The following is a 23774-nucleotide window of genomic DNA, read 5'->3' as shown; positions in this document are numbered from 1 at the left end:
CAATGTTTACCAAGTCTTTGCTAGTTTAGTCTAATTTATATTGTCCGAAAATCCTCAGTTTCAGGTTAATGTTGATTAGTGCCAGTTATAATTTTAGTTGTATTTTGCCAAAACTAAGTGTCACAAAATTCCAGTTTCAACACATCAGCCATGCTCCCCTGCTTATCCCTGGGTATTAAGACTATTAACTCCTGCTGCACTGCGTGTTCATAATTTTGGTCAATCGACAAACCTTTTGAAGGTGCTCGCACAATTATTTAGATGTTCCAATCCTGTTGTCTCGGGCTGCACCACGCTGCCTTATCTGGTGTTAGCTGTTTTCCGGTGATGTGGGTTGAATGGGGGAGCTCTTCAAGGAGGGGGAGTATGCTCCCCCTGATGAGCTCTTCAAGGTCAGCTAAGCTAACCTTCGTGTGTGAGCTTTTCAAGTGCATTTCAAGATTTGTGGGATTTTTGCTTTATAAATGTCCCTCATAACCCCCTGACGGCCCTCTAATTTATTTTAACACACCATAGTGTACATTTAGTGTTCACTTGTAGCTCTCATACTCTACTTACCACTCTTCTAAGTCCTGATGTTTCTTAAAGAGGACAACCGTACCTTTAAATAATATCACATGTGTGGGGTGGTGGTCTTACCAATTGTTTTTTCCCACCCTTTTTACATTTTATGAAAGCCAGAGAGATAGACCTGATATTTTCATTTGAAACATTTTGTTAAACTCAGAGTTTTATTTTATTATTTTTATTTATTTATTTTAAGCTTATTTAATTTCACGGAGAACATGCCTAACCTATTAATTTATACTGTAGTGCACGTCGGGACTTTATACTTATATTCATTTCACTTTTTCCTAGTAGACAACTCTTTAACAAGGGCATAGAGAATTCTTGACCGAATAGCGAGATTCAAACATAATTTTTCAAAAGGTAAGAGTCATGTGAGCCAGATAGGGGAGAGTGACACCCCAGGAGGAACAACACAAAGATTATCGAGATGCAGTGGCAGGTGTAATGGAGGAAAACACAGGGCCACAATCTGTCGTCCTATCTGGTTCAAAACTGATATGCAGGAGAATGTGGAATTTTGATTTTTGTTAAAAACAAATATGGATAAAATGCAAAAATATTTTCCAATAAAGTAAAACTGAGAGTCGCACTTATAACTGACTCCATGTCACCTGATTGTTTCTACAAGATCACATTTTTGCTAAGAGTTATTAGTGATCTCAATGTGCGAAAAGACTTCACCATATTTGGAGTTCAAACTCCTCTTGACTGAGAGACCTGGAACAAACATGTGAACAAAACCTGACTAGTACTAGTAATGAAGAGCTCTCTCCAAACGTCAAGAATAAAAGCCCCAATCAGATGGGATTATAACAGAATATGGTTCGCTCCGTTTGCCTGAAATAATTAATAATAATAATAATAATGGATTGGATTTATATAGCGCTTTTCAAGGCACCCAAAGCGCTTTACAATGCCACTATTCATTCACTCTCGCATTCATACACTGGTGGAGGCAAGCTACGGTTGTAGCCACAGCTGCCCTGGGGCAGACTGACAGAAGAAGAATTAGGAGTCACAGGCATTTCAGTTGTGGAATGGTTGGGTGCAACAGTAAACATATGTGAGATGTGGGAAGTGCCAAATGTTCCTTTGTGTCTCCAAATTAAATCACAATACTTCCTCAGATATCATAAATGAGTTGACTTTTGTGTAATAGAAAGCCCAGTGCAATCACTTATTCCTAAACCAATGGTTTACAGCTAGTCAAGTGTCAGTGACTTCTAAGTTGGTCCCTGATCTACATTTTTGATATTGTTATATAAATAAGTTTTAATATCCTGCTTATAAAAATTTCAGCGGAACCTGTAAGTTTCTTACATAGCTCCTAAATCTTATTAGTTTCACAGTAGTGATCAATGAACTCCCCTTGTGCACTATGTAAAGTTTAAATGACTTGACTATCGTAGGGCATACACACAACAATGGTGCTACACACATTTTGCTATAAATCCAATTGATTTTAATTAGTTTTGTAAACACTCATTACAATTTTAGTCAATTTCCTTTTTTCTTATTTTGATTTTATTTCCGTTAGCACAAATGTTTTTCCACTTCTAGTTTTTGCTATTTCATTTGTATTCTTTAGTAATAATAATCCTGCTCTGCTCACTAGAATAAACATAATCAACGTGATCGACAGCTTACTGCGTATCGATTCACCATCTTATCAATTCATTTGCTTCATCCTTTTGTGGTTTATAACCTTATATTTTATTTCAACCTACTTTGTCTCTAAATATTTGAAGAATTTTTCAAGTTCGGGGTCAAATTTTAAGAATTTGACCATAAGTGAAAGTTATGGTGTTATCACCCCCTTTGGGGCTTACCTTTCCCAGTTTTGGTGATTTCCTCCCCATTCTCTATTCTCTACAAGTACTCCTTTTCGGTGGCGAAAAACTGTTGGTGTGGTCAAGCGGGTGCTGTAAAAACAAAAGCTCAGGACAGAACAGTCACCAGTCATGTACTTCACTCAAAATTAGCATATATCAAACTTCATATTGATCCTCTGAGTGTAATGGTACATTTTAATTTAAACTTCTCAAAGCTAAACACAATATTTTACTTTATCTTACTCTCGTTCTTGTGCAGCACCACCCCTGTCGGTTCTATCTTACTTTTAAATTGCTGACTATTTCAAGATGTCACCCAAAAGGCGGGACCAGTATTTATCATTACATTATCTCTATTTTGCATGTGGCAAGTCTATCATTCCCTGTTATTTATAGGCCTCGGTAGAGGGTTTTTTCTTTTTTTTTCTTTCTTTCCTCTATAAAAGTTACTTGACTCTTTACAGTGACCCACTATGATTAATACTAATAACATGTTCAGTCATAAGTGAATTCAAACCTTTTCTTCATTTTAGCATTTAACATTCCCAACCATTTTATAATGGTACCCTAATCGAAACACAGCTACTAAAACACAATTTTTTATGTAAGCATCAGTAACTCCAACTTGGCAACCCAAGGGTTAAATCCGCAGTTCACACTCCTGTGAAGCTACAGCCTCCCCCCTCAGTCTCTGTCAACCTTCTGCTCTTGCAAAAACAAAACAAAGCAAGACAAAACATCCACCCTTCTTTTACAGGCTGGGTGAACTGTCTGTGGACATTTACTAATCCTAAAGTCGGTACCGTCTTTGTCTCAGTACCAAGTCAGTTAAAGCTTTTAGTCGTCAGTCCATAACAGTCCAGTCACATGCATACATCCACACACATTCATACCAGATATTGCTGATAATGGAGTCTCACGCGCAACCTATTCGAGGCTCCTTCACCAGCAAGATGACGTCATCATTTTAAAGGAAACAATTCCTTATTTATTGCTTTTTCTTGGACTGGATTGACTCGCTGCAATCCTTTTAGGATCAGGGACTTTTCATTCGACCAGTGTCCCATACAAGTGAATTTCTCCTCAGCCCATTATAATCATGGAGAAAAATACTTCGCGACTGTTTTCAGTAAGAATATTTTATAGCACTTTAAAATTCACTCTCTCAGGCCTGGATTAAGGAGCCGATTTGTTAAATCAGGAGCTCACAAAATACCAAAATATCACCACCGGTGGATCACACCTCTCAGATGTTCTTATCTCAGTGCACTGTAACGAAAGCAAACACAGACGTAACCAATTAAACACTCATATAATAACAGATACTGGGGCCCATTACAAACATGCCCAAGCATAAAACCATCCTTTTCTCTCTCAGAGAAAGAAAACAATCCAAACCTCACTGATAGAATCAACCTAGTATCAAACAAAACCAAAGATCAACCAAAACTCCTTTTTGCACCAACAAAACATGTTGGATTTACTTGACTCAATAGTGGACACTAGTTACACACCAACTCTTTACTTTGGCAAAAACGTAAACAACTAAGTTGAATCAACACAACCTTTTCATAATCTCTTCGAAATAAAACTCACACCATTCATTCATCATTTTCGCTCTGTACCACTGCTCCTTGTTAGACTGTGTGAAGCACAGTAAACAATTCAGTGGAGGCTTTGAGCCATAAACAGACATCACGCACAGACATTGTTTTCATTATCAAAGTGCTTCAGACCATGTCCTCTAAATCTACACAAATGCCCTCTGCGTGGCATGAAATACATTTAAGCAATAAATAATCAATCAGTTCTTGCTGTTGTAACCAACTCCGTATTTGGATGTTTGTGTGCAGCATTTGTTAGTAAAGCATTCTTCATTGCATCAGCGTGTGTGTGTGTGTGTGTGGATCACTTCTCAGTTCATTGAATCAACATTTTAATTTGTGTGTGTGTGTGTGTCATTTCTCCCTCAATCAACGAGTGCATATGTTCATATGTATGTTTCTTTTCACTCTGAGTCGGTGCATGTAGATGTGTGTGTTTGTGTGGGTGTTTGTGTTCATCACTTTCCTGTTGTAGTGTTCTGGGTAAACCACGGCCTGAAGCGTGCCCTGGGTCCTGCCCTCCTCCTTTTCAGTCTGTTTGCATCCATTGGTGCTGCTGCTCAGAGTTCTGTCCATACTGGTTCTGGCCCCAATTGAGGCAGTCCTTTTCTCCAGTGTCCAGCATCTTCTCCTTATTTCGCTCCTCCTTAACTTGACCCTTTTGCTTCGGTCTTCCTTCAGGGTTTTGATACGCAGCTCAATTGTCTGGATGTCCGTTTGTTGCTTGCAGAAGTGCGACTGCTGTCCGTTTGTTTGCAGGTGGAACGGCTGACATCCAGAAGGTGTATAGGAGAGTCTGCAGCTTCCACCTCCCCAGTGGAAGACCTCAATCTTTGTTCTGTTAGTTTAACACAGGCCTCAAGGCTCTCTGGGATCCCTGCTTGCACTTTCAAGCCCACGGCTCAGGTCGTAGTCGTGGTCCCATTCCAGGGGAATGGAGTCCATGGTTGTTTGGGTGTCTCGGCCGAGCGTTCAGTCCGGAGCTGGGCAGCCCAGGACGCTGAGCGATCGGAGGACGGCAGAGGCGACAGGAAGCCATCCCCCTAACGTTTGCTCCATAGCAGACCGGACAAATCACACTGCTCATCTAGCTCCAGGATGCTCCGGCCTGATTTCAAGTCCGGTGTCTTGGACTCCAAGCCTGATGGGTTCGATTTTCAGCTAGCTCCTCCTGGGCCATGCTCAGTTTCTGCTCTGATGCCTCGAGGTCTTATTGAGGGCAGAAACCTCAGAGTCTTTTCCGTAGAAATCAGATTAAAGTCCATTGATGTTTCCCTTGGACCTTCTGTGGTTCTGCTGTTCGGCTCTTCCCAGAGGTCAGCTCCTGTCTGAGCCCCGACCCCTGTGCCTTCAGCTTATTTTCTCCTGGTGTTTTTCTCCATTCTGAGGTGCCTCCTGTCCTCAGTTTTCCTTTGTCTGTGGCACGCCCTGTTTTGCTGCCCGATCATCAGTGTTGGTCCGTCACTGTCCTGCACAGTTTTAATGCAGAGTTGTTAAGGTCAGCATTGTTTTGCTCGGCCTCACTTTTCCTCCGGGCTTAATGGGCGTGTCGTCACAGCTCTGTCCGCTGAAGCTGTCTTTTTCCATATGGCAAGAATGTGAAGAGTGTGTGAGAGGGGTGTGTCCGATCAGGCACTGCCTGCTGTGGATTGAGTGCAGGTCAAGGTGTTCGGAGCGGATGGTGCGCTCAGCTGCTCGCATAACCCTCTGTAGAGCTCGTCTGTCCGGCATGTTGCTGTTCCCGAACCAGACAGTGATACAGCTGCTCAGTATGCTCTCGATAGTTCCTCTATAGCAGGTGGTCAAAGTCATTGGTGGGAGCCGGACCTTTCTCAATCTTCTCATTTAAGAAGAGAGACTGACGGAAATCTCCCCGTGTAGTGAAACGGGCCTTGGATTTAACACTCTCCATCTCCGCAGCCTGATATCGTTTTCCTGCAGCACTGTTGACATTTTCAAGCTGTTGTTATAGGTCCAGCTGCTGTAGCATTTGGTCAGGGTCACTTCAAAGATGGTGGAGGAGTGAGCAACGATGGTGGAGGGGAGAGCAGGCGTCCAGGTCAGCCTCGGCTTCCCTACCTGTAATCAAACATAAAGAGAAAAAAAACAAAACAAAAACAAAACAAAACTAATGATGTTGTATTGGCTATATCAGTCAGAGAGGGGAAGAAACACCGGGGCCAGGCCCTGTGTCAGCCTTCACTCCCCCCCTTTTTTTTTTTTTTTTCTCTCCATATAATCCTCTCATAACCCACCAAGCTGACAGGACGACACAGGTACATTTTAAAATTCTTAAGATTGTATTTAAAGTTCAAAATGGAATTTTCTTTCATTCAGTAATCACCTATATTTATCAATCGGCAGAAAACTTGTCACAATTTGACTTTTCTAACCACTAAATTTGTCATATCTTCACTGGTTTGTCAGACCAGTGTTTTTTTGTTTTTTTTTTTAAGTTAAGATGTTGTCCTGCAACCCAGAGAGTTTATTCGTTAGTAGTGGATAAACTTTATTGTGTAACGGCGGGTGTATGTTAAGCTTCACTGCTTTAAACTTGCTGGAAAATCTTCACATGTTCATGGGTGTAAGCTGTTTCTTCATTGCGTGTATGTGCGTTTGTAGGTGGGTTAACTTAACTTTTTGTTTGCTCATGGGGCCGGGTGGTCCAGGCCCGTAGCCACCTGTATCAACACACTAAGAGATTTATTTAATATCATTTTCATCACAATCACACTCTGCCGACTGAAGTGCCGGTCTTACTCAAACACAATTTATCTCTTCTATATTAAAATCCAGCCGAACATCAAACATTCAGCGTAGTCATTCAAATCCTTATTTATAATATTATAATCAACAAAATCAGCGTTTTTATTACAAGCTTGTATCATTATTTGCAAATCCCACAAAACACACTAAACAGGAAGCAAAAGTCCTCTGTGTAGTTCACAGCTCATTTGCATGTTCACACACAGTCTAAAAATAGCCCTCAGCGCCGCAGCTGCACGTCACACACAGTCTCACACCAAGCTCAGGCAAAACTCTATTATTTTATATTACAAAAGACGTCTTGTATTTACAATCACTGACAGGCCTAACAGATTGAGCACCTAAGAAATTTCGACAAATTTAAAATAACGAGTAATCAATTAACCAGTATCTGTTTCCTCCAGAACAGCCTATGGCCTGATTTCTAAAGAACCTAAACAATTTCGACAAATTTAACCATAACGGGTCCAACCGAAGAAAGTTAACTTTTTTGTAATCAATTAAACATTCTCTGTTACTTCTGGAACAGTTTCATATTTCTTCAACTTCATTAAATACTCTTAAGCAACTTTAACTGCATAACACACGGTGATTCTCATCAAAATCAAAACAGACACTCTACCAGTAATTTCAGTGAGTAGACTTTAATTTAGTCATATCCAATTTGGCACATTTTGGAAATAATTCAACAGGTAGTGCCTTACCTTTAGATAAGCCGGCTTTTGTCCACTCAAATCAGACCACTGGCTCGTGCCTGTCCGTTCGACAACCTCGGACCGTCCAAACTTTTAAATTCCACCCCAATACCACAGGACGAGCCCCCAAAATGTTAAGGTTCAAAATATTGGGGATGGAGACAAGAGAAAAACCACAATAACAACACTGGTCCGGTCGGGTTGAGTCAAACGATGATTTAATGATCACACACGTGGGAGATGGACACTGATGCAGACAGCCTCAAATCTCAAAGTGGTGGAGCATTGCTCAAACTCTTATAGCCTCTGGTTCTCCCATCTTATCATAAAAGCCTAAACATTCACATTCTTTCTCTCACACGGCGCCTAAGCTACGACCTTGGCTCCCTGTTTATCTGCTCGTGCTGAGATGGGGCAGAAAACTCCAGCATGTTCTATTCTCTTCTAATCAGACAAATAAGGCGATGACTTTCTGCGAACAGTATTCCTTATAACTCAACAGTATAATGCATCATAAACAATATCATTCATTCACAATAAATCAGCAGTCTAATGCAATGCAAATCAGTTTAAATACTGCAATAATTATCACCTTCTTCTAATTCAGGAGAATAATGCCAACTTAAACTACATAATAATTCACAATCTTTATTTCGGGGTCTAACATGGCATAAAATAATATCATAATTTTACACAAGGCACATCAGCTCTGTGTTCACAGACGGAAAAATGAAGCTTATCAAGAAAGGAACGCTGTCCCTGCTGTAAAATATGGAGGAGGCTCGGTCATGTTCTGGGGCTGCTTTGCTGCATCTGGCACAGGGTGTCTTAATTCTGTGCAGGGTACAATGAAATCTCAAGACTATCAAGCGATTATAGAGAGAAATGTGCTGGCCAGTGTCAGAAAGCAGGTCATGGGTCTTACGACAGGACAATGAGCCAAAACACACAGCTAACAACACCCAAGAATGGCTAAGAGGAAAACATTGGACTATTTTAAAGTGGCGTTCTATGAGCCCTGACCTCAATCCTATTGAGCATCTTTGGAAGGAAGCATGCAGTCTGGAAAAGGCGCCCTTCAAACCGGAAACAACTGGAGCAGTTTGCTCATGAGGAGTGGGCCATAAATCCTGCAGAAGTCTCATTAACAGGAATCGTTTGATTGCAGTGATTGCCTCAAAAGGTTGTGCAACAAAATATTAAGTTGTGGGTCCATCATTTTTGTCCAGGCCTGTTTCATGCATTTTTTTTAAAAATAATTCAGTTGAAGCATGGTTGAAAAGCAATGTCTGACTTTCACTGGTTAGCATTCATAGAATTTTTTGTTTATTGTTACTTTTGTCAGATTAAAGTTATTTCTGTGACCATTGTGTACCAACAGTTTTGTCCACGTGTGTAAGTAGATCAAAGTTCTGGAGTTGATCCCAAGTGTTAAATTTAAATTTGGATCTCTTAATGTGAGGATCTCTTAATGTGAGGTCCAGACAGATGTCAATGCAAGTGAAGAAAATAAAACCTATCAGAGAGATGGCAAACATCTTAGAAAAGGAAATGTCAACATTGTGGTACATTGTTAAAATTAATGAATGCACTGACCAACTCAGGAAGTTGCTTTTGAGATGGCTTAAATACAAAACTGAAGACAGAAAACAAGCCTTGATTGATTGATTGATAATACTTTATTTATCCCAAGGGAAAGCATCAACTGAAAGTGATGTCCATGGGCTCTAGACTTCATGCAGGCATTGACTGCTAATTATTTTCAGTATTAAGAACATTCGACATATTGAAAAGTAATTTATTAGTGTCAAAAATCATATTTTAACAACAAAACACAGAAGAGTGGACAACTCCACATTTCAAACGTTCAGTTCGAGGAGTTTTTGGCATTTTTTCTTAATGATTGTATTAAATTTGATTATGGTGTGTCTGCAGGATTTCACATCATCCCCACTGTGTCTCACATCGTGCCGGAGAGTTGTCTGCTAATCTTTGTTGGCCTGCTGGTTGGTGGCATCATCAAAGCGACTGGAGAACAACCCCCCATCCTTGACTCCAATCTGTTCTTCCTGTACCTGCTGCCTCCTATCATCCCTGGATGCGGGCTACTTCCTGCCCATGCGCCCCTTCACCGAGAACATTGGCACCATCCTGATGTTTGCAATGGTGGGGACACTGTGGAACGTCTTTTTCATTGGTGGGATGATGTACGCTGTCTGTCAGATTGATGCGGCCAAGCTGGCTCACGTGGACCTGCTGTCCTGCCTGCTGTTTGGCTCCATCATCTCGGCCGTGGACCCCGTGTCCGTCCTGGCCGTGTTCGAGGAGATCCACATTAATGAGCTGCTGCACATCCTCGTGTTCGGGGAGTCGCTCCTCAATGATGCCGTCACTGTGGTGAGCAACGTTCGCATTCTCAAATAGTAAATATATTATAATTAAACTCATTCTTTTTAATGTGAATTAATTACTTTTCTATAAAATGTTAAAATATAGTAAAAAACAAATAAACTTTGAGGTGTTGTTATATCCAGTTAACACTAAAAATAGATACAGAAAAGTAGTGAAAGAAAAATAAAGACTAAGCAGGAAATCTCTCAATTTAGGAGGAAAGGAATTTTTTTCTCATGTATAAATTTTCACTTGAGAAAGTTTCTGAACTATAAATTTTCTGCTGATCAGGTAATCAACCCATTAAATAATGAAATTATCAAGATAAAATCAATTTTTAGGTCCGTGAAACAATCATGAACAAAAGCAAAAGCAAACACAAACACCGCTGTTTCTGCTCCAGGTCCTGTATCACCTGTTTAAGGAATTTGCTCACGAGCAGGCGATTACCGTGACCGGCGCCGTCCTCGGTGTCATCTCTTTCTTCGTGGTTTCCCTGGGAGGTGTCATGGTGGGCGTCATCTACGGCATCGTGGGAGCTTTTACGTCCCGCTTCACCTCATACTCGCGCGTCATCGAGCCGCTGTTCGTCTTCCTCTACAGCTACATGGCTTACCTCTCAGCGGAGATCTTTCACCTGTCAGGGATCATGTCGTAAGTAGACGAGCCCTCGGTCTCTGAGCTTTATGATAAAAAGGTTTGAAGTCTCAAACTCACAAACACTCTGTATCAGATATAATACACTAGTGTTAATATTTCCTAATGAGAAAGTGAAAACATTTTTGCAAATTTATTAAAAATGTAACTAAATTAAATGTATCTTAATTAAAATCTCTCTCCTTTGTCATATTGTAAACTTGATAAAACATTAATTATCAAACTAATTTTTTATATTTATTTAACAAATATCAGTTAGCAGTTAGGTAAAATGTCATTTTTATTCATTACAAAACATACCAGCCATTAACAGCATAGTCACATATTTGCACTAATAACTGTGAATTTACCCACAAACCAGGGGCTGCTGGGAAGTGGTGTTAACCTTAGACTGTGTATAAAGAAGGATAATATAACAGTTCCCCTGGATTTAAGTCGAATTATTTCATCTGTGGGTTACAGCCCTGTTGTTCTGCTGCTGCAGAAATCAAATTTGCCCACTGGTGGCATCGTGGGTGGATATTTGATACTGAGATCCTGTCGCCTAAACTGTTCTTGACACTAAGCCAACAGAACCACCCAGCTATCTGTTTTCTTGACTACATGTGCAGCTTAAAGACGGTGTCCCCTTTACTCCTCTACGTCTGGTGGCTTTGATGCGAAAGGAAAAGAAGACGCTTTATCCTTCTTTATATACAGTTTGTGTCGATAAAACCACGACAGACTCTAGGTTTTTGTCTTGGTTACAGCTGAAATCATACATTAAATAATCCAATAACCCTAACTTTAGAGAAACTTCTATCAAACCTCATTACGTTGACTGCTTCTCCTCCTTCTTTTCCTTGCCAAACAGTTTGATTGCTTGTGGCGTGATTATGCGGCCATATGTTGAGGCCAACATCTCCCACAAGTCTTACACCACCGTCAAATACTTCCTGAAGATGTGGAGCAGTGTGAGCGACACACTCATCTTCATTTTCCTCGGGGTTTCCACAGTGGCTGGTCCTCACACCTGGAACTGGATCTTTGTCATCTTCACGGTGATCTTCTGTCTGGTCTCTAGAGTGCTGGGTCAGTACAATAAAACACAATAAACCAGGAAGTTCTCTGTTTCTTGCCTATTAGCAACACAATAAACATTGTATAGTAATATATGCTAATCTGAGAGTGCAGCGAAAGCGGAGCTAGGAGCAGCTTGTCTAGCACGCTGGACACAACCCAAAGGCTCCCATGTAATTGAAATGCAGTACAGATTACAGCGTGATCAAAACCAAGCAAGGTCAGTTCTGCTTCATGACAGAGCGCTGTTAGAGATGCAGGGAAAGAGGTCAAGCACTGCCTGCCTTGCTTACCCTGACCTGGTTTAATCAGGTCTACAGTCATGAGCAAAGGGTTTTGGCAGTGGTCCTAATGTTTATTTTTTATTTAAATTATATGTTTTTTATGATATAGTGGAGAACAATCACAAGCATTTCATAAGTTCCAAACTTTTTTATAGGCAAGTAAAGTTTAGTTTTGGCAGTGCTTCCACAGCCTTTGGCCATGACTGTAAAACTTCACCCTTTCATTCAAGTAGGGTCCCTTCTGGCTCGAAAGAAATAACATGAAGAGACCAAAACACTAACTTTGAGGCTTTAACACTCAAATCAGTGGGTGGTGGCTTTGATCGCTACTGTTTTTTAGCCATTGGCATTGCTGCCTGAGCAAAACAGAATCTTGCTCCTCTACTTGGGGACTCATGGGGAAATCCAGTGGTGAAATTCAATAACCAGTTAAGTGTAGAGACCCAATAAAGGGAAACTGATGATCATATTGATAATGAATTAATCAATTCTTTTTTTTCTGTGTTTCAGGAGTCATCGGGCTTACAGCCTTCATCAATAAATTCCGTATTGTGAAGCTGACCAAAAAGGACCAGTTCATTATTGCCTACGGTGGCCTGCGAGGTGCCATAGCCTTCTCACTGGGGTTCCTGCTGAACAATAATGAAATCAAGAACTTGTTCCTCACTGCCATCATCACCGTCATCTTCTTCACTGTCTTCGTGCAGGTGGGAATAACACGAGTACTTGGGATTTAGGTGTATGACAAAAACAACATGGCAAAGGAAAAAGGCTTGCATGTGAGGCTGGACATAAAGAAAAGAGACGTGTATCAGTTGTCTCTTTTATGTTTAATGTTTTTCCCGCACACATTTTTTCCTCTTGACTGGCCTCTAGTTGTAAGTTGCTGTGGCTTCCACCCGTCTGTGTCAACATCAGTAATTATAGTAATCAGTATTTTTATTGGGTATTGTTATGTGAGTGTGTTTATATGTCTAAAATAAATGTGCAGTATGTTTTGTTAAAACTTAATTTCTCTTTTTTTCTTCAGGGGATGACGATCAGGCCCCTGGTGGAGCTCCTAGCTGTGAAGAAAAAGAAAGAGAGCAAAGAATCAATTAATGAGGAGATCCACACACAGGTGACAATTTCATTCACTTCGTGTATAAGAAAACACATCAGTCCTTGTTAATATATGAGAGGGATGGGGCTACAGATCAAACAGTGTATAAGATGTATAAATAACACCCTCTGTAAACTAATTTTGCCATCAGTTCCTGGATCATCTCCTCACAGGAATTGAAGACATCTGTGGTCATTATGGGCATCATCACTGGAAGGACAAGTATGTATTTTCTTTCTTAATGTATCCTCTCTATCACCTCCATCTTTGTAGTTCAGAAGAAGCCCTCAAGTTGTTATGCAGCCATGTGAAAAAGAAAATTTTCACTGGTCTTTGTGCAGTCCTGTAAAAAACATGAAGATGACTCAGTAGATTGTAGATCAACAAGTAACTCTAACTGCCAAAACCTCTGCTTTGATAGAAGTGCTTAAACTTCAAGCACATCTGATTAACAGCACCTGGTTGCTACTTATCCTCTTAAGTCCTGGAAGCAGTAAGGGTGCACTCAGTTTTTCACAGGACTGCAAAGTCAGATTACTGTATCCCCCTTTTATAAAACAGAAAAAATAACTTTTTCTTCTGTATACAGGCTGAATCGCTTCAATAAGACCTATGTGAAGAGATGGCTGATCGCAGGAGAACGCTCCACCGAGCCTCAGCTCATCTCCTTCTACAATAAGATGGAGCTGAAACAGGCGATGATGATGGTGGAGAGCGGGAGCGCCGCCAAGCTGCCCACGATTGTGTCGACCGTCTCCATCCGGTAAATGTCAGAAGCAAGTCCTGCAAGAACTGCTTTCTGTGCATGAGATATTCCCCAAAAACAGTATTGAAGTGAATTACTGAGTAACCCGGACATACCTGTATTTTTTGGGTGAACTAACCCTTAATCCAAATTGATTTTGTGGAGGATGGAGGTCTTTTTGTTCCCCAGCATAAAGCTAAGGTTAAAAACACATCTCAGGAAGTTTTTTTATTATAAGTAAAGCCAGATGCCACCAAAAACACTGATGCTGCTGATCCTCTACATAACAAGTTATCAATTCTCCCCCTCAGCGGATACACTTTGTGCTTGTTTTCTGTGTTAGGCACATTAAAATCTAACTGAATGGCTTTAAAAAGTATAAGCTGTGAGTAATATCACACTAATGCAGGTTCTGGACTTTAAATTTGTTCACTGTTTCCAAACAGAAACGTTCAGGCCAAAGGGTCGCCCAAACCGAGCCGAGCCATCTCAAAGAGTCGTGAGGAGGAGATCAGAAGAGTCCTGCGAGCCAACCTGCAGAATACCCGACAAAGGGTGAGGAAGACATCGACGGCTTGTTCAAAATGGATTGGACTAATCTGAATGTTTGCATGCATGTTCATGAGTTGCAAACAAGGTCCATCCTTTTTAAAATAAATGTGCATTTAATACTTTCTTCCTCCTCTGCAGCTTCGCTCGTACAGCAGATATGAGCTGCTAAACGACGCGCTCGAGGACGATATAAGCGAGGCTCGCTTCAGGAAGCAGAAGGAGATGGAGAGAAGGGTGAGTTTAAACAACTCTAAACTCTAAAGCTGTCGACTTAAACAAATTAGAAACATTAGAACATTTCAGATCTGTCCAACTTTTTGTGCATCTAGTTTGAAGCTTTATTTTTTTGTTCCCTGACTACCACGTTTTTAATGTCAAAGAGTTAAAATCAGAGAACTCGCAGAGTTAAAAGGGTAATTTGGGCTAATAAAAAATGCAGATTCACAGAAATGTGTAAAGATTTTTGGCAGTAAAAGTAAAATGAGGATACTTTCAGATACATTTATTTTTTATCAGATAGAGTACCAGATACAAGCTTTCCTTTAAAGATACTCGAAGGATGTCTTGATGCATTCTAAGTAATACAGATAATGAAATCTCAGGAAGCTGATTCTGTTCATCTGGACGCAGAGTTTTAGGAAGGAGAAATGTTTCAGACTGAAGTCCCTGATATGAGTGACAAATATGTCTTCCTCCTAGAACTCTGCGTCCAGATGAACAGAATCAAGTACAAGATACAAGTTGTTACAAAGAAACAACATTAAATATGAAGGAGAAGTGTAAAAACTCCTCAGCAGGCAGAGCTGAAGGCAGAGAGGAGACACAGAGACAGCCAGTGGGGGAAAAACTATTTTTGTCAATGTCAGTTTTATTTTACAGCACATTTAAAACAATAAGGGGGGTTTTAACCAGCTCCAAAGGAAAGCTCGGCAGTGACCAAACATTATCCAAATAGAATTTTTTATCTTTTCCAGCCAATTTTGTAAATTGTGGTTTTATTTAATCATAACTGGTACTTTTATTTTTTTTAAATCAAATGCTCAAATGCATAGCCAAACCCTGCAGAAAGGGATCTTTGCATTGAGAGAAACTTCAGAGAGCTTATTTAATATGTCCTGGTGCTGAGTTTAAAAGTGATTGAACCTCTTGAAAGTGTAACAAAGGGGTTTAACAGACGGTCAGAGGACTCTCCATCCAGCACCAGAATCATTTCAGGACCCATTAGATCCCTCCATCCTTGTGTTTTGCTGTGGATAAGAATCAATACTAAAGTGCTTTGTTCCGTTGTTGGGTGTGACTTCCTGCAAAGTCCTTCTTTAAACTCTGTTATGCTTCTCTTACAGATGAGCCACTACCTCACGGTCCCTGCAAACCGCCAGGAGACGCCCCCTGTGAGAAAAGTATTTTTTCAACAAGGTCAGTCTAAGAGCCAGTTTAAAGCACGATTTTATGAGAATGAAAATTATGTTCCGGCTTTAAAGTCACTCATTGTTTTGAGTTTTGTGCTGCTGGATTCTTTTGGAGCATTTGAGCAGCTGTGTCCTGCTGTCGGATGCAGACCTGGAAGTCTGTGCATCAATACAATACTTTTCTTTTCCACACGGGATATGTCCTGTACAATGATGCAAATATTTTGCATTAAACAGAATGAGTCTTATGGGGATCGATAAAAGGATACCTTTTGTCTTCCACTGTGTCTGCCCTGGATCTTTTCTAATCATATTATCCTGTGTTGGGTATCATATTTAGCTACAAGACTGGCTTAGGATTTTAAAATGGAATAACCAGATTATTATAAACATTTACACCCAGAGGAAAATTAGATTAAGTGGATGAGGTTGCACATTTTAATAACTGTACAAATGTGCGATATTTACCTGTGATTTCTGTTTAATTCTGTTTAATAATGAGGTTATTTTTCCAAAATTAATTTAAATAATATTTCCACCCACATCAGTAAAAGCCTAAAAATAAATAATATTTTAACATTTTCATTAATAGTAAAGATTAATAAGTGCTTATAAATAGAAGCAAAGGATGATATAAACTATTAAAAGTAAAAATCTGTTTAATTTATTTATTTTTTGGTTATTTTCACTGCAATAATTTTTCTTTTGAATCCTTTCCTATCCTAAAACAATAATTTCTATGTGTAAGTGAATATGCATGCTCTAAATTATTTTAAAATATAACTGGTGCTGGTGTTCCTAATTAACCAAATCTAAAGGTGTTTGTAAAAGGTGTTAAACTGTTAATGAGCCCCTGCCTTTATTCTCCAGAGCACAAAGTGTACACCTACGATGACAGCGAGAGTCCCCGAGGGCGGGCTTCTCCCAGCTGTGCTGATGATGTCAGCGAGCTGAAGGAGACCCCTGAGAAGCCCGATCAGAGCAGCACGCCGAGGGCCAACAGGGACGCCGAGCTGAAGCCAAAAGAGCAGGACGACCAGGGGGATCAGCTGAAAGTATCACGCTGCCTCAGTGACCCCGGTCCAAACCCGGAGGATGATGAGGACAGCACCTTCCTGCCATGAGTGAAGCACATTTTACAGGAGAGGCCTGAAGACAAGAGAGCTTTAGCAAAGCTTGATATTTATCATTTAAATTGTTGTAGGTTTGTGATGTAGGATTGTGCAATCTTCGTTCCATACGTTCATAACATGTTTTTTTATCATGCAACATGCAGAATTGCCAAAGCGTGCTGCAGGGGACATTTCTTATTTGAAGTTTTTATACCCGCCTGAAGTTTCAGCATTTTGAATTTTAACATGCGCCTCAAGCCAAAGCATTTGTTTCAATGAGCTTGAAGCACCAGACGGGTGGAGTCTCCTGCCCTGAAAGCACAGATAAGAAACATAATGAGGTAAAGCCCGGCTGATAAACGCCGTTGGCTGCCAGTGTTTGTCTGTCTGGGGTATTTATCACAGACTGAAACATCTAAACAACCTTTAGTTGGGTTGCCATGACGTTTTGTTCATCTATAGTGCCCAGAGGATGAATCCTCACAACTTAAAGCCGTCATGGATTACCATGAAGTAATGACAGGGGAACTAGAGCTCACATTTTTCCTATATCGACTTCCCTTCATGGGCTCCCTGTTGAATCCAGAACTGGATTTAAAATATTTCTCTTCACATACAGTTCCCAAAATAAGACCTCATAGTATCATATTATCTTGTCAGAGCTCATTGCTCTCAAACTGCAGGGTTACTTGTGGTTTCTAAAAGTAGAATCAGAAGCTTAGATTGGATTAGACTCAACTTTCCTGATAGAGCTTATAGTTTGGGCTGGATCAGGTGAGGCTGAACCATCTCTTAGATATGCTGCTATAGAGTCAGGCTGCTGGGGGTCTTCCCATGATGCACTGAGCACTTCTTTTTCACTCACCTCATGTCACTCCACATGTGTTTAGAAGCCATTGTTGCATGTCATTTTCTCTTCCACAGTTTGTGTTTTGTCCAGTCTCACCGTGCAGATAGCTGCTCCTCCCTGAACCTGGTTCACGTGGAGTTTCTCCTCCGGACTGCTGGTCAATGTGAGAGCAGCACTTATTATAAAAACAAGCTATATCCAAACATGAGACTGAAGTAAAACATCCAAAACTAATGTTTTCATGACTTACTCAGTATTTTCAGTGTACATTCAAACTCAGACATATAGACTGTTTTGATTTCAATCAAACAGGACAATTAAACATACTCCATAATAGTCTCTATAAAGACCCACATTCACCTCTCTTTAAGTCTAAAGGAAGTATTCTGAAAATGTTTAGCTGAGCTATAGCTTTGAGTTTTAATAAGCCTAAGCCAAAAGTCCAAAAAAAGATACCCCTCGTGATCACTTTGCTAAAACATAATTGCCAGGCTACAGAGGTTGAAAACTGCACAGTCAGCCAGATCTGTTCTGCTTTACATGCATCAACCTAAGCGCTATAATCAGGTTTATTATGTGGCACAGTGTGTGGCCTTAAAAGTTCCGCTTTGACATATCTTAGCCAAATTTCTCTAATTGAGAAAAACTGCTATCAAAACAGATTATTTTGCTTTAAAAAAACCAATCTGTATTGTTCCCGAGTCACACTCACATCAGCCTTTACAAAATTCCGGCATCAGATGCATAAATGTTGTATTGTAAATATGTTCGCGCTGCTTGAAGTTTCATGTTGGTAACGAAAAGACCGATCTGATGATCAGAGGCCATTGACGAGCTTAAAATTAAAAAACGAGCTGCAGATATTTGTGGACAAGCTTAGCACTGTGTTTATCTCCACAGCTGTCGCTGCATGTCTGATCAGTGTTTTCTCAGGGAATTCAACAGACGGTGTGTTTGTATGACTAATACGTGCTCCACAGTTTATAATGTGCCTGTTTTTGTACGCTAAAGTGTTTTCAGCTCTTGTCAAACCGAACAAGGTGTTGGTGATGTTTCCACGTTTTGTAAACAAAGCTCTTTTTGTGTGTGTGTGTGTGTGTGTGTGTGTTCCTGTTAACTGAGCATGCTCCAAGACCTGTCAGTGTTTAAGAGACTGGACTGCCTGAGCTTTTGCTGCCTGCACACATTTGCCTTATAAGTGTTTTTGCTTTTTATGCTTTTACCAGTTGTAATGTTCTTTATATTACATATTGTTATATGTTTATTTTGCAAAAATAAAAAAATTGTTGAAATCATAAGGGAAAGCTTTAATTCCTGTCTTAAAAAAAGTTTCTTACTGCTGATTTTGTTTGATTCAAACTGTGCAGGTAGTAGAAGGAGTCAAAAAAAGGTGGAGCAGACTCTACCTGTGTCGCTGCCTGGCTGCGAGAATACTTTAAAGATGTCAGGATTAAAAAGGACATACTGTAATAAGGACTAATGGATGAGTTCAGGCTACTGAGGCCCCTCAGTGGAAAGACAATTAAAGAAATAACAGGGAGTTTGAAATCCCCAGCGTGCCAACCAGCAGCGTGTGATGAGACTGTGACAACATCCTCTGCAGCAAACATGAACTTCAACGGCACCTGGAAAGTTTATTCTGAGGAAAACCTTGAGGAGTTTCTCAAATCCATAGGTAAGATATTTTAAAAACTAAAGGATTATTTATTTCCTGAATATATTAAATGTTTTTTTTGTATTTATACTTTCCAGGTGCACCTCAAATGATTATTAAAATGCGTAAGGAAGTGAAACCGGTGATCATCATAGAGCAGAACGGCAGAGACTTCACCTGCACCGTGAAGACTCCAGCCTGCACCAAAGTCCACTCGTTCAGCCTGGGAAAAGAGTCAGAAATAACAACTGTGGATGGAAGGAAGTTTAAGGTAGTTCAGGGACCTCATGCTCAACACATTTGAGTTTTTAGAGTTTTGTGAATTTTAAATTAATATTGGAAGGAGCAGTGCAGAAATGAATGATGTGATTTATGCAGGCACAGTAAGCAGGAGACGTATCTCTGCTATTTATTTACCTTTTAATATTTAATTGTTATTGACTACAACAATGATTTTGTTCCTGGTTAGTGCATTGTCAGAGAGGAGAACGGGAAGCTGATAGCTGAAAATGACAAGTTTACCTCAGTCAGAGAGATTCAAGGGGATGAAATGATTGAGGTGGGTGGCTCTAATTCTTCTTAAAACTGCTATGAATGTGAATCATCCACGTTCTCCTAATGTGTCTGCTTACTGTTTATATCTAGACTATCACTGCTGGCTCTATAACCTTCACCAGCAGGAGCAAACGTGTCTGACCGGCCAGCTCATGGATCCCTCTCAGAATTCCTCATCTGAAGATGAACGGAGTTAACTTATAACTAAATAAATAAAGCTGAAGTTAATAAAATAAAATGTGCAAACACTATAAAACTCGTATCGTTATTTACTGTAAGGCAGTATTCTGATTGTAGAGGGCGCTGTGGGGATTTTTAAGTGCACGCTTTCGTGTAAACGAAGAAGAAGCAGGAAGGCGCCTTTTGAGTGCGCATGCGTTGCTAATTTTTCCCCCTTCGCAGCCTTTCGTTTTCCCTCTAAAAGAAAACATCCTTCTGCTACGTGAGTGTAACTTTATGGCCAGATACATGAGGCCTCCAAACACGTCTTTGTTTGTCAGGAACATCTCTGATGAGTCCAGGTGAGTCCTCGTAAAGAAGCCGCTACTCGTCTACGAGTTAACTCGTGTTAATTGTAGCTAGTTAAGTTAGCCTGGTAGGCAAGGTAGGCCTCAACGTGCAAACTGAAAGGGTAACGCTGACCGGGAGCAGCGCCGCATTTCAAATCTACGTTACGTTATTTTGGCCATATATGTCTTTGTTGTGGTTTTATAAACATTATTAACGTCTGTGTTGCTCTTTAGACGCGAACTTTTTCATGTTTACAGTCAAGCTATCAAAGCTAACTGGCTAACGAAAGCTGGTAAACAGCTCCGTGAAACTTTGAAAGATTTTAAAGGAGGCAAGAAACCCTACAATGTGGATTTAATATGAAGGGGCAAAAATTAATGGCCTCGGCTAACGTTAACCTAATGTTTGTTGGTCGTTATCAATTTTAAACACGCGTGGTTAATTGATTAGTTACAATCTGAGGTCTGTTTGCTGATTTAAGTTTGTATATTTAAATGTGATTAGCACAGAAATTCTCATTTAAACTGGCAAAATACTGACCTCAGAATACACGATCGCAAATGAAAGCTCGTTTTAATTTTGTATGTGTAGCTTGTGAATTAATCTGTACCTGTAATGATTTCCTCATGTATTTGTTATTATCATATTTCATTGTTGTTGTTATATCTAGGTTTAGTCTCAGTGTTAATCTAATCTGACCACACAGGGTTGGTTTAACTTGGTTTTAAAAATACTAAACTTGCTAGATGTGTTAATAACTAGTTAAAGTTTTGCACTAGTATTTAAAAGCAGAGTGAAATGGGTAAATCGATCAGAAATCATCAACATTTTGTTCTCAATCATCTTAGAATTGCCCAAAAAATGTATGGTCCAAAGTTTGGGCATATGCAATGATTGCTGTGATGTTTTAACGCATATATTGAAAATTAAAGGTCAGTCCAACCACTTTCAGGCTTTTTAAACACATTGCAATCTGAGGCAATATTTAAACATGAACATCTCCAAAACTATTAACAACACAAACCAAAATAAGTATCACTGACCTCTTTCACAACTGATTAACTCTGTTTGACATGGATGTTGAAGCTGATTTTAATCTCACTGACACTGTGACCTGAACTTAATTTCCTTAATTTCTTCAATTTTACATTTGCATCTGTGGACGGCCTTGTAACTGTTTATAATGTGTCAGTGCTACACCAATGACATTAACATGAATTGCATGTTAATATTAAAAAGTGTGGATATTTTAAAGGGATAGTTCACCTGAAGAGTGTGGCAAACTGTGAGGAGCTTTTTTGCCCCTATTTTCTAAACATTTCCCAGATTATTTTACTAAAGAAAAAAACAATGGACTACTAGGCAATGAAACTTCTAAAAATTACAATACCCGTGAGCCTTGGTGGCTTTTGCCTTGGAGAAAAGACCAGTCGACTAAAAATGCTTTACATACAAGGACAAAATCTTATCTGGACACAAAATAAAAGATTGTTTCTTAACCAAATTAACATTTTTAAGCTTTATGTGCACAAGTTGAGTGTTTTTCATTTTTGCAATGACTGTGCACATATATAGGCCACAAGAAGAGAAAACCAGTTTCCTGTTAATTTAGGTCACTTGATAAAACAGAGGGTATTTTGTACTTGAGTAAATTACATCCACAACATGGTTCAAATGCTTTATATTTTAATGACAGTTTTGGTATATTTTTCTTTCTTTGAAGGTGAGAAGCTCTCTGAGTGACATTAAAAGCATTTGTATGAAGGGAAAACCCTGAAGTTGTATTTGATATATGATCAGGAAGTCTTATATTCAAAGGGGATGGATGGAAAATGGGCTGATTATGTGACCACAATTGAATCATGAGCAAAAAATACAGGCTGTTGATTTCACTGCTCTCTGATATCGGAACTTAATGTACTGTGGGGCAGGTTAGTTACCATCAGCTGGGTTAACGTGAGACACCTTCGTAATACGGAAGTTACCCAAATCCTGCTTTGTCATCCAGGCCTCTCGTTTCTTGGTTGATTAATAAATAAATAAATTTTAAAAATGCCCAAAAGAGCTCCTCAGTGTTTGCCACCTGCTCTGTTTAAAAACAGTCCTGCTGGGATACAAATTGTCTTTGAGCTCTTTTAACAGGTGGATCACCCTCCAGGTAAGAGGAAACAAAATGTACTCTGAGGTGAACTGTCCCTTTATTCAGCAGCTGCTCTTCCAGCTGTTGCCACTGGTTGATGATGTAGGTAGAGATGCCCGTGATGGTCAGTTGAGTTATACTTGTATTTACGGTGTTCAGGCCTGAGGATTTGCGGCGTGAGTTTGGCCGCTATGGGCCGATAGTAGATGTCTACATCCCACTTGACTTCTATACACGTCAGCCAAGAGGATTTGCATACATTCAATATCCTTTCCCAATGACTTTTAACTGTGTATGCTGCTGCTAACAAATTATTTAAATTTCCTTTCGGCAGAGAAGATTTTTATTAATTTATTTTTTGTGATGCATTTTCTTTTTGCACATAATCTGATTGAATATCTAACACGCATATTTCTCTGTTATTGCTTCAGAAAATGTAAACGCGTCCAGTTGTGGAAACCGGCCACAAAGAGTTACAAAGACCCATATAGAGTAGCTGTAAAGACACACAGACCTGCAGGATCAGAGGGAGGGAAAAGGTTGAAAAGAGAAAGTAAAGCATGAAGAGGAAAAAGGGAACGGAGACAAAGCTTGGATTTGGATATGGCGGCAAAGAATGGGGAAAAGAAAAAGAGGTTTAAGAGGAGAAAGCAAGCAGGAAACCCCCGAGTCTCTGTGGGAGTCGGTTAAAGAGTGTAAAGATCAAGATGAAGTTCAAAGTCAAGCATGGGCAAAGGTAACAAGTCTGAATTATTTTGTATCCTCCCATCCACAAATTTGACATGACACCAAAATCAGCTTTCCCTGTGACACTGATGAAACGATTTAATCCAGTCTTATTGTGTTTGATTTTATTTTTTTATATATAGTCACTGTCGTGATCCCTCAAGACAGTTAGATGATATGTTTGAAAAGAGCTTGCTTCATCTTTTATCCCTTAAAAAAAAAAAAAAAAGCAGTCAGCTGAGCGTGTTTGTGTTGTTTTCTCACCTGTCTTACAGTAATGTAAACGGTGTCTTTTTATAAATGTTTTTACATGGTAAACTGGGCCTCACAAATTTAACTAAAGTAAACGTTTATGAAGTGCATGGTTCTTTTTCTTGAGAAGCCTTTTATTTGTTTAGGAGAAAAAAAAACATTTCTTTAAATTTGTGAGGCCTTAAAAAAAGAGAAAGAAACAGAAACCTTAACCACTCAGCATATTTGAGGACGTGCGTGATGCCGAAGATGCTCTTCACAGCCTGGACAGGAAGTGGGTCTGTGGTCGCCAGATTGAAATCCAGTTTG

General features: G+C 39.8%; 1 protein-coding gene and 1 pseudogene across 1 annotated transcript; both read left to right on the top strand.

Annotated features, from left to right (window-relative positions):
- The first annotated feature begins 338 nt into the window (after nt 1-338).
- Nucleotides 339-18927, top strand: LOC146548430 (Na(+)/H(+) exchanger beta-like; annotated as a pseudogene).
- Nucleotides 18928-19082: 155 nt separating this feature from the next.
- On the top strand, nt 19083-20061 carry LOC146548429 (fatty acid-binding protein, liver-like). Its single transcript, XM_085261913.1, has 4 exons — nt 19083-19303; nt 19381-19553; nt 19752-19841; nt 19928-20061. The coding sequence occupies exons 1-4, from the start codon at nt 19108-19110 to the stop codon at nt 19976-19978; spliced, it is 510 nt and encodes a 169-aa protein (XP_085118039.1). The 5' UTR covers nt 19083-19107; the 3' UTR covers nt 19979-20061.
- The last annotated feature ends 3713 nt before the right edge of the window (nt 20062-23774 follow it).

This window comes from Mchenga conophoros, linkage group LG22 (genome assembly GCF_057382185.1).
Source record: "Mchenga conophoros isolate Kocher_MC1m ecotype Shallow Benthic linkage group LG22, M_conophoros_male_GT1.1, whole genome shotgun sequence".
Taxonomy (NCBI): Eukaryota; Metazoa; Chordata; class Actinopteri; order Cichliformes; family Cichlidae; genus Mchenga; species Mchenga conophoros.
The sequence above is the reverse complement of the archived record's forward strand: the minus strand, read 5'-3'. Positions and strand labels throughout refer to the sequence as shown.